We start from the raw sequence: 11,808 nt of genomic DNA on the forward strand, positions 1-11,808 counted from the left end.
AACATCACTGGAAGGTAAGTGGTATGTTGGTACACATATTCCATATTCTTCCAGCACAATACTGAATAAATTAATTAAATCTGTAAACTAAGAAGTTGTATCCCAAAGACTGCATATTTGTTATGCTGTACCTGTGACTATATGTACCTGTGACTAATCGTATGTACTGTTGTGTCTGAGGTTTCCATTCATTTATTCAGCAACTGTGCTAGCTCTGTGCTCTACGTTCTGTACCCTGTCTATTGGCAGCCCCTAAACCAAATATGTGAACAAAGTAATACAGCAGTTTCCCTCAAATAATCTTTTCTTGCTACACTTCTGAACGATTATGACAACTTACTTGAATACTTGAATTAAAATGGTAACAGAAGCCCTGAAGGAAGGCTGCCTAAAGAGTACACTGTTACGATGAACAAAAGCCACACTGCATTACTGACTAGGTAGGACCAAGAGAGGAGCCTGAAGGGACGGATGGAAGTGATGCCCCAGCAATGACCAGAAACTGGGTAAGTGACTGGCATTGAAGCTACATCCTCTCAGCACAATTTACACAGGGAAAAAGGAGCACTCCCCATCCCTTTGCTTGGTAGGCAGGAAGAAACAATAGAAATCAACTCGGTTCTTCAGAAAGTTAGTTCAGCAACATGTACTAGAAGCCTGCTCAAAGATAGAAGCACACGTTCAAAGATATAGGAACCGAGTGGCAAAGAACTTCACGTAAATATTACACTACTTCAAAGTTGCACGTTAAATGCGAAGCAATTTTTTTTTAAACAGAGTTACACACAACAGGCACGTCTAGAATCACATGTTCACAGGTACACAAAGGTGCACATACACACAAATGTGTGCATACACACACTAGCACTCACACACTTTTGCAGACACTTGCTCAAACACTCACACCCATCTGTGAGATGATTGAGGTTTGCCAGTGATGGTACTACAGCCAAGAACTGTACGCCACCACATAACAAAGCTCTAAGCAAGCTTCAGGACCTTTGTTTCTATCCTGTGTTGTCACCACCTGATGTTGTCAGGTCCACAAAGGTCCAGGTTCCTAAAATCTTAATTCAGTTTCCATCAGAGGCAAGCAAAAATGGGGGTGGGGCGAGCTTGCTCTGAATTTTTTTCTTTTAAATTTTGTACATCTTATACTGGCTTATATTTTCTGGGAGGAAAAAAAAGCCTTATAAGAGGTTCCGTTTGGCTTAAATTTTAGGCAGATGATCAATTGATATTTCTGATATGGGAAACAAATTTCTTTATAGGTGTCCTGGGCATGGGAGGATCAATGGCTACTGGGGGAAAGACCAGAAAGAGGGGGAGATAGTTTGAAGAGTAGGAAGGAGGAGCCTCCAGAGAGGCAGAAATGGTCTTTTGAGATGGAGGCTTGCCTCTTTTCAGGGATAAATGTAGGTTTCAAAATAATAGGTTTGGAAATGTCCAATCCACTAGCAGACCATGGCTAGGTTGTACATGAACAAGTAGACAACCTGCTCTTTGGCTCTGCCCTTAAGATATTCTGTCAAGACATCACTTTAGTTGATAGTTAGTGTCAATAGAATGTCGCAGTATTGTTAATGGGCAAAATCTGAGATAATTTGCCCTTTAGTCATGTCTTTAAAATACTGAAAATGCCTCGTCAAGTTAGAAGAAGTTCAGTTCAGATTAATTCCTTGATCAAGAAATGTTTTAAGTGTGCATTGATCAGAAAAAGATTCCAGATCATACCTACCTTCTCATTAATATATATATACATATTTATTTATCTGCCATTGTTTAAAGATGTTCACGTTGAAATTCATCCAAGTATTATATGTCATTAAAGTTGGTACTGGCTGTATTTACATAAACTGAACACATTTTTAGAGAGGAAAAGGGAAGTGTTATGAGATACTAACTTACAGCATCTTATTCCTTTCAAAGGGACAGGTCAGGGAAGCTAGGACATAAAGCCTATGTACAGTGTGAACATCTTTAAGTCAATCAATGGATCCAGGAGGCAGTAGTGAGAATGAACTCCATGAACAGGCTCATTCAGCTGCCACGGTCCAGTTGACTGGTAGGAACAGAGGCTGGTTTCTATACAGAAGCATTTTCTTTCCTTTAGGCAGATCTGGAGTAGATGAAGATGAATTCTGTGTCGTTTTTCTTCTAAAAGGTGTTTGGTTTTGGTGGCAAGGTAATCACTCTACAAAAAAAAATGATGACAAAAATTATGTTCAAAATCAGAGTAAAGAACTGTTATCCTTCCATGTTTTTGAACAAAAGGAAACAAAACCTAATGGGGTTCCCAAGAGACGCATTTGAAGATACTTCCTTGGCACAGACATGGTTAATCAACACCCTGGGATTCCTGAACAGAGAAAACACAAGCTAGACAAAAACACTAGGATAGTTACTCCTGTTCCCAGCCCAGTTTAGCTGCCTGAATGGAGCCTTAGGGAGAAAATGTTCACGCTTCTCCTACATGCATAAGTCTACCTTTGCCTTAGATGACACAAGTCAACGGATTTAAGAACAATTGTGATAAGGGTCTTCTGACCTAATCATGGAGTTGCTTCTGAAAGAACTATCTATAACTGCAAAGATTTGATTGACATTTCTATTTCTCTACCAAAAAGATATGACTCTCTTAACTATCAGTTGAATGCGAGGGCACATAACCGGAGCACAGTGTACAGAGCAGCGGGAATTAAGTATATGGGGGAAGTTACTGGAATGAAAAAGAGAAAGAAAATGGGGGCAAGTGGATTATGGAGTGTCAAGGTTACTTTAAACTCTGGTTACATCAAAGTACCCAGTATTTCATGTCACCTGAAATGAGCTAAAAGAATCCTTAGAAAGCTTCCTCTAGAGTAGCCTTCAAGTAAAAGATCTTTAATTAAACTGTAAGTATCTATTTCTTTTGATGGATATTTTAATGAATGCAACAAGACTGAGCAGCAAAGTCTCCATCCTTTCCCTACTTATTGTGGTTATTAGTCATGCTCATTGTTCTTTCCTTCATATTAAAAAGGTTAGAAAGAAGTACCCTAAATTAGGAAGTATTAAGTCTTCCCATGAGTGCTACATTGGGGAATTTTAGCTTTAGGATAAAAGGTATGTGTGCTCATCACAGATTGACTGCGGGTATGCATATTATTAGCAGCTCATCTACTTGTGACAAAACTGGGCTAGGTAGGATCATGGAATTTGTTCAAATATCACGTACATGTTTTTAACAGAAATGTGATGTTACAAAGATATCTTAGTAATTTAGCTTATTATTTTTAATATGCAACATCTTCATAGTTCATATATATAGTATATTGCAATTACTTCAAATGGGAATTTCTGAGTATCATAGGTTATGCACTTCAATTCATACATTTTTGCAGAAATATGTAAATTAAGTTCCTAAGCTACCTAAGTGACAGGTCTTGGAATTAGGACCATTTGTTGACATTGAAGTAATTTTCCTTTATTCTTTCCTTTCCAAAAACAATAGCAGCTCTAATAAAGAGTCGATGCTTTCCTATGGCACTTACGTCACCATTGGGGGAAGCGTGAATAACCTACTAAAGCCCAGAAAATAGTCATTGTAATTTCAAATTTACAAAATGTGTTTGTCAGTTCCTATTTAACTATGTAAGTAGACAGGAATAATGCTTCCCAAACCTGAATAATCCCAAAATATTATAACTTGCTTTAAAAATGCATGGTGGGAACTGGAGCCACAGATTTACATTTATAATTCTGTTTTTCTTAGACCCATGGAGCATTAGGTTGGAAAACAGACGTATGAGTTACATTTTCAGCTCTGCCACTTACCTTCGTGAACACAGGAAAATTCTTAACTCCAGCTTCACTTCCAGTACTTACCATCACTGAAATAATGAATGTGAATGTGCTTTGAAAAATATAAGGAAATCAATCTGTAACTGGAAAACATTCCCCTCAATCAAGAAGTTATCAATTTAACAACAGTTCATTTGAAATCACACACAGTAATGCTTACTTCTTTCTGCAATGGACAGCTGCATCTGTTCCAACATGAAGTGTATTTGTTTTTAGAAACCTTAGTTTGTTCCCCAAGATAAACGCCTGCCAATGATTTGAAGTATTTTGGTTCAAGTTTGGTGATTAGAGACAGGGAAAGAAAGCTGGAGACCCTGGTTGAGTATTTATGAATGTATAACAGTCTGGTGTGCTTAATTAAAGTCCTGGCCCTGGTTTCAAAGAGATGTTTTTTCTTGTAGCTGACATTTTTATCCTGGAAGCATCAGTCTTAAAATAGAATGAATGCATGTGAATAATGGTTGCCAACAACTTTAGCTAACTTTAACTGAGTGAAGTCTTCTTAACTGTTTAGGTCAAATACCTCTTTACTCCAAAGAAATATCCAGATTTGGGGGGATGATGAATGCTATATAAAATAAGTGATCCATTAATTATAAATGGAAAATCTCTGGTATTTGGAAATTATATTCTAGTTATTTACAATAAATTTAATACAGTAAAAAATGATTTGCTTTCAGTACCCACAATTTATAGCAACAGGACTTGGCAGCAGGACAATGAAAAACAGCTTTGACTTCCTATGTGGTGATAACAGGACCTAATTGTCAAAAGTTAATTACTAGTTTTTGGCCTTTTAACACCAAGTACTACCATACCATAACTAATTTGGTTGAGCAATTATTTCCTGCCATCTACAGATGCCCATTTCATTCTCCTATGCTATGTCTTGAATAAAAATACCAGAGAAATCTACATCCCAAATCATTTCAACCTATCAATTTTATATCAGGTAAAGCATTAAAAGAAGCAAAAAGGCACACAAGGGTTTAGGGATAGGACTAAATCACATGGGAAATGACACTCTTCTAAATGCTAATGTGTTCAAAACCTGAAGCATTCATCATCAAGGGATTGCTTTAAAATCATTTTGTTCATTAAAAAATACATACTCAAGTTATATTCTGGGTGTTTCTTTCTAAATGGTTTGAATGAGCAACTGTAAAATACTTACATGAGGCTTGACTGTAGATACGTACAGTTGTACATTCATTATTTTTGCATTGAGTGATAAAATGGTCTTAATAAATTATAATCTCACATAATAAACACATTTCAATACGGAGATACCACCTGTGAATAATCATGCGTGACACTTGTAATGAAAGTAAAGACTAATGAAAAAGAAACACAGAATTTTAACTTAGCTTTGTGTTTCTAAGTTGGTAGTTAACAGTCACAACCAAAATAGTGATTGTAACTACATAATAACGCACACATAGCTCTTCTCTATTCCAGCTCTAAGCACATTCCCTAAACTGAGATTAACTTATTGAGCTATGTGACTCCTAATGATATGTCTTTTTTCCTTGTTCACAATACTATTTGTTTCTTGACATGATGTTTTCATTTTTAAATGCTAGATAAGAAAATAAAGATAAAACAGAAATAGGTGAAAGTTCTCCTATAGCGTTACAGAGAAACATAATCAGAGTCATCTGGCCTGTTTTGAACATTTCACAGACAACACTTTATCAATTCACATTAAAATGCTAATGAAAGTCATTTTCTGCAATAGGTTGCTTCAGTACCACACATCCTCGAAAGCCCTTCCATGTGATATATTGCAGAAAATTACATCTCAAATCTCCCTTTAGCATCAAGAAATTAGCTAGTTGTCAGAAAAACTAAATCATTAGTTTAAATGCTTGAAATTTCACTTCAGTGTTAAACCAATGACAAAGTAAAAATCCATTATATTTGCAAAGTGATTTCTTGCTCCCAAATGCTTTCATGCTCATTTGTTTCTTTCAATGTAAGCTCTTGCCTATCTATGAGATACAACTTCAGTGGTGTAGCCCCTCAATAAAGTCAGGAATTTCCTCAATAAAGAATACAATTGAAGCATATTAAACCTCCAAAAATAGCTACAAAGCCATTAGTCAGTAATTAAAAAATATAATGGCCCTGGATCCCAATAATCCTCAGCAATCAGAGTTTATTTGAAGAACAGTATGATTTCACTATTTTTAATTTATGTGTGAACAAAGATTAGAGTATTAGAAAGTGTAGGCATCATTTCAGAGAATCACAGGGTCCCAAGCAGCTACTCTGACACATCATCTCTTTTGATGTGGAGTTTTACATCGAAGTTGTACCTTGTACCTTCAGTGTTTAGGCTCCAGCAAAAGCTTGAGGGTGATTTGGGGGTGCACTTTCTGTTTACTTGTCCCTGAAAGGCTGATTGTTTGATTTTAAGTTCTTGGACATGGAATTATGACTTTTAAATATGTAGTTATGATAGTAGCGCTCTCTCTCTCTCTCTCTGTGTGTGTGTGTGTGTGTGTGTGTGTGTGTGTGTGTCTGTGTGTGTTGGGGGAGCGAGGAGCCTTACAATTTAAAGAACTTTTGAATTGAGTCCTTTGGCAAGCCAAAGCATCCCTTAGTTGCTTTAATAATCACTCTTTTGGTGTGTCTGTGCTGCAAGTGTGAGTTTTTGTATGGCAAGTTTTCTATAGCAAGGAGAGAAAGAAGAGGCAGGGGGCTACACCTGCACTAAATGGGGAGCTTGTAAGGTGGCTGTTGTGATCAGCCCCCAACTTGTTCTGCCTGATCAAGCACAGTGGGCAAAGATCCAATCACAAAAGCATTCCAGAGCACAAGGAAAGCAGGAAACTGACCAGTGGAATGAGAGCTGCTGGGAACCATCCCTTCACTGGGAAGGAAGCATAGTCTTCTAAAGAGAGAAGGCAGGGCAGGCTACAGGGTCATCGTCTGCAGACGTTTCTCGAGAACGTCTCAAGACAATATTGTGAACTCTTGGAGAAGGTTCACTCTTACAATTCTTCCCTTCATTCACAAAATTAGGCCCCTTGACCCCCCTCCCTTCAGGGTGGGCTGCCCCTGGAGTCCTGTCTTCTTCCTCCAGTCTTGTTACCTTGCTTTCCCAGAAGATACATCAATTAAATGCTTTTTTAAACGTTTGAAACAATATTCATATCCATAATCAAGATGCAACTACAACTTCTCTAGAAAGGGGAAGGGGCGAAAGAAGAAAATGAAGCCCAACAAAAGTGACTGGCCTTTCCCTACCAGTGACAGAGAAAAGGAACACTCACAGTTTCTCACAATTCAGCAAGCGCAACAACAAAAACAAATCAACACAAAAACTTTCCAGAGCAAATGCTGCCTTTTAATTGCCTGGGGTTTGAGATTGTCTATGTACCCTCTCACCATTCAGCTGACACCTGAGAGTTAACCTTTTGGACAAGTCCCAGCAAACTGGGCAAACGATGACTGGTATGTTACCAGTTGGCTGGGTACTGCTAAACTTTCCATACTTTCATTGAACCCCTGCGCTTAAACTGGGCACTTGTGGTAAAGCAGCTTTAGCTGTAGACTTGAAAATTAGTTGATGGAGCTCAGTTTCTGAAGGACTTAGAGAAGAGGAAAGCAACCTCATGCGGTGAGGCTTTAAGTTTTAACTGCACCTGAGAAATAAATCCAGTGTTTAACAATCGGCTCTGTCAGTTAAATTTATGGCTTAGATCAAAGCTCATGTTATCGCAAAGGCCAGAAAGGTCCCATGTGAAAAGTGAAAACTGAATTCTACTCTCTCTAATAACAATAGTACATGAACTATCATCTCACTTATCGCTAACACCATAGCAAGTAGCGCATCAACTCACTCATTAGGCAATTTCCGTTAACTTCAGAAATTTAAAATATAAAGTCACCAACCTCTTTTCGGAGAGTGATCACTTCTTGTAGTCACGTCTGGCAAAGTCCATTCTCACGTAAATGTCGTCGTCATCGTCGTCGCTGTCCTCGGAATCCTCGCTCTCTGGGGGTCTCAGCACCCTTCGCTGGCGAGGTGGAGATGGGGGAGCGGCTGCACCGGCCGCCAGGTCCTCACCTCCGGCAGCTTGGTTACCTGCTCCATGATTTCAGCCTGCTGTAATGTCCCGGACCTCTCTTACAACCTGGGCACCCAGAGCATTAGCAACAGGTTGGAACCAGCGAGAGGAGGCGGAGTCAAATCTGGCAGTGCTCTGGAAGCCGCCAAAGAGAACGCCAAAGCCAGGGGCCGCTGCGAGTGCAGAGACCACCGCTAACGCCTGGCTCACTGCCAAGAGGGGCTCCTCAGTTACATCAGCATCCCTGGCCGAAACGGCGGGAAAATCTCTGTCGAAGATGTCAGTAGGGAAAGCAGAGACCGCGGCTCGGATGTTGGCGAATAAACTTTGGGAACGGCTTTGTGGGCGTCTTCTCTCCTGCACTTCCTCCTGCAGCAGCAGCCTAGCTACAGGTGGCGGATGAGAATATCGACCAGGAAAGAGAGAAACGTCCATACAGCACTCAGAAAATGGGTCGACTACATACATTTCACCGGTTAGAGCATCATAGCGAATGGCACAGTCAGCAAAAGGCACGATTGGTCTCATGACTGGGTTGAAAAATAATTCAATGTATTCACCCTCTTCCACAATGCTACCTGTAGCATTGCCTGGAAAAGGATAAAAGGGCCACCTAGTACGGGCCAGAGAGATGGAGCTGGCACCTGGTAGAACTCGTAAAAGATCTGAGAGACGGATTGCTGAATTTGGAAAGGGCACCCCGACTTCAACATTCAGGTAACTAGAAATACCTGTGCGTCTGGGGTCAATAATTAAGCCCCACGAATCTGGCAGTCCTTGAGCAGAGAGAGCAGGCTCACGGAGCTCTCTCTTAATGAAGTCAATGTTGACATAGTCATGAGAGCTATCAGCTCCTCTCTGCTCCTGTGTGGGATTTACTGGTTTGGCCTTGATATTATTTCCTTCTGCAATAAAAGAAAGTCGGTTAAGTCCCTCAGCCTTGTTCACTGGGCACTCATCATCTGAAGGCTTTGCAGGTGACCCCCTATCTCCAGGTTTGGAGAATGACCACTCAGTCTCCGAAGCCACATCTTTGGTGCGCGGGGGGGAAAGAGGTTTCTTTGTCTAGACCCCTCCCCAGGAATTTCCCAGGCAACATTGGAACGTACTCACTATGGTCGCTCTGTCCCAAGGGAGAACTGTGAAAAGAACTTGGCAGAGAGAAGTAAGAGCTCCAACTTTTGGAGGAAGAACCTCCCTGAGGATTGGGGGGATTTTTAGGAATCGCACCCGCTCCAGGAGCCATAAACATGTAGTCACTGTCACTGTCATTGTCCTTAGAGTCATCCTCTTTATTAGTATCCGGTGCTTTTGGAGGACTTGGGGCAGGTGGCGGTGGGCTCACTCTGGGAAACATCATCATGTACCCTCTGGAGGCTTCAAATGGTGACTTAGAGTGGCCCTTCTTTGAAGCGGAGGAATGCTGAGGAGCCATTAGCATATAGTCACTGGAACACGCAAGGGGAGCAGCCACCCCTGGCCTCATTGGCACATATGGGTCATCCTCGTCTTCATCAAAAGCTCTGGCTCTGTAAGGCGCCCGGGTTGCACCTTCTAGGGTCTCCATATCTCTCACCTCTTTGACTTCTTTGCGTTCTTTTGTGGCTCCCTTGTCTGCACAAAAATAAAGTCGGAATCTTCCCCCAGACTTCCCTTTCCCACCAGTTGCTCCAGTTGATGGGGGTGGAGGCGGCGGTGGTGGCGGTGGCAGCATTTGCTGTTGCTTGCTTTGAGTGAATTTACCAAAGTACGATTTTTTCTTCAGAGATTTTCCATGGTCACCATCATCGGAGTTTTTCCCACTTCCTGAGCCCTTGGCCCCTCCTGGGTTCTTGCCACCACTTGAGTCACGTCCATCGCCAGGTCCCTGGCCACCACTTGAGCCATGGCCACCTCCACGCCTCTGGCCTCCACCTGAGCCATGGCCACCTGCTGTGCCCTGGCCATTTCCTGAATACTGGTTTCCTCCAGCAGCACCCTGACCTCCTGAACCCTGGCCACCTCCAGATCCCTGCCTGCCACCTGAGTACTGGTTTCCTCCTGAGCTCTGACTACTGGAGCCTTGACCGCTTGAGCCCTGGCCACCTCCTGATCCCCGGCCATTTCCTGAGCCCCAGTTGTTCATGGGCATATAATCACCTTCGTTACCTTCCTCAGCGTCCTTGTCTTTTTCTGCAGAGTTGCTAGAGTTGGAGACTTCTTCGTGGTGTGAGACACGTACCGGGGGGCTAGGTGCTAAGCGGTGGGAAAAACTGGGTGGTACTGAAACCGCTCTCCTGGACCTGCCGGCTCTGGGCAGGTGCCCCCTTCCTAGCCTGGAGGGAGGTAGAGGCTCAGAGGGTTTGAAGCGCCTGTTAAAGAGCATCTCTTCCCTGTCACTGATTGCCCTGAGGTGGCTTAAGTGCTCCAAGCGGTATCTTCGGAACCAGCCGCAGGGTTCCAGCTGGTGCGGGCCCAGGTGCCTCCTAGTGGACAGCAGGGTTAACAGGTGGCCGCCGATACTGATGCTGTAGCTGCGGCATCGGGCTCTGTATTCGTCTGCGCACAAGGCTCTCATCTTCTTCAAAAACAACTCATGCATATTTTGGGCCACCACACAGTCATCCACCTGCATCCATAGCTCCCCTGGACCGATGGTAGTGGACCTGCCAACTTCCAAGAAGAAGTACTGGTCTGAGTGACCACAGCGACGAATGCTCATGAGCTGGACGACCAAACTGGCCACTTCGGTATTGAGCCTTACAAACAGGACCTCCTCGTCGGTAAGACACAGCCGGAACACGCCGCTCAGCTCTTTTCTGTGCCCCAGCCCCCTGGGTTTTATTACTACCTGCCACACATCTTTATAGAAGCATGGCCCCGTCGCCGCTGCTGCTTCCAGGGCATCCGGCTCTCCGTCCGGCTGCGCGCCTGGCAAGCCGCAGCGGCGGCGCTTGCTCTCGAGGATGAGGCGGCTGAGGAGCGAGTACCAGCTTTCTTGTTCCGACTGGTTCTCGGCCACCAACGCGAAGTACTCGTCCTGGGTGAAAAGGGCAATGAGGTATCGGTACCTGGCATCAGCTCGTTGGCTCACGGAGAAGCACTGGTGCAGGATGAACACTCGCCTGGGCGGGATGAGCGCGGGGATCGGCGCACCGGAGGCAGCAGCCGCTGCCGCAGCGGCCGCGGCGCGGACACTGTGCCGGAACTTCCTGGCATTTTCGTAGTATTCGAGCCGAGCCGGGGCGTCTTCGGTCTCGAGTTTGAGGACGAAGTAACGTCTGTGCCCATGCTTCTGCTTCCTCAGGTAGCCGCGTTTGCAGACTTCATCCCCGACGGGGAGGTCCTCTTCTTCGGACTCGGAGTCTGACCGGGAGCCAGTGGCCGTGGGGAGCCACAATGGCTCCCGGACAGGACGACCCGGTCCCAATGAGTGCGGTCGGGGTTTCCGAGGAAGGAAGCGGGGTGGTCGCCACTGCTGCTAGAGCTGCGGAGGTTGCTGCTGCAGCAGCTCTCAGTCTCCTTAGCGCTCAGTTGCCAGCGAAGGAGCAACTAGCCATGGTGACTTGCGGTGTATTTAAGGTGAGAGGGGAGGGGGGGCTAGGGAAAGGGAGGGCTGGGGGGGGAGAAGAGGCCGTCCCCCGCTGTCTGCCCGCCCCAGACCCCTCCCGCCTAGGCCCGCGTCCCCGCCCACTCCACTGGGCTCACAGTGGCAAAACAACACGTGACCGTAGTCTCACGCGGCAGCCCGCTCCAGATCCAGCTCCCCAAAAGATGGAGGGGCGCAAGCGGCCACCAGTAGAGGTGTGCAAGGGACAGGAACCAGGGGCAAGGGATGCAGAGCCATTTTCAAATTGGCAGAGACACTTTAGATGAACCTCCAGAGCCTTTGGTACAAGGCAGAAATGAC

At 44.1% G+C, this 11,808-nt stretch overlaps 1 protein-coding gene across 1 annotated transcript; it reads right to left on the bottom strand.

Moving 5' to 3' along the window:
* Nucleotides 1–1,765: 1,765 nt before the first annotated feature.
* LOC121437242 (insulin receptor substrate 4-like) lies at nucleotides 1,766–11,458 on the bottom strand. Its single transcript, XM_041637110.1, is given in 4 exon segments — nucleotides 1,766–2,194; nucleotides 7,744–8,967; nucleotides 8,969–11,298; nucleotides 11,300–11,458. Coding segments are annotated over 3 exon segments (3,696 nt in total). The 3' UTR covers nucleotides 1,766–2,194; nucleotides 7,744–7,760.
* Nucleotides 11,459–11,808: the final 350 nt, after the last annotated feature.

The sequence above is a fragment of the Microtus oregoni genome, unplaced genomic scaffold, assembly GCF_018167655.1.
Source record: "Microtus oregoni isolate MIOR12 unplaced genomic scaffold, Mior012 000050F_ref0000143, whole genome shotgun sequence".
Taxonomy (NCBI): domain Eukaryota; kingdom Metazoa; phylum Chordata; class Mammalia; order Rodentia; family Cricetidae; genus Microtus; species Microtus oregoni.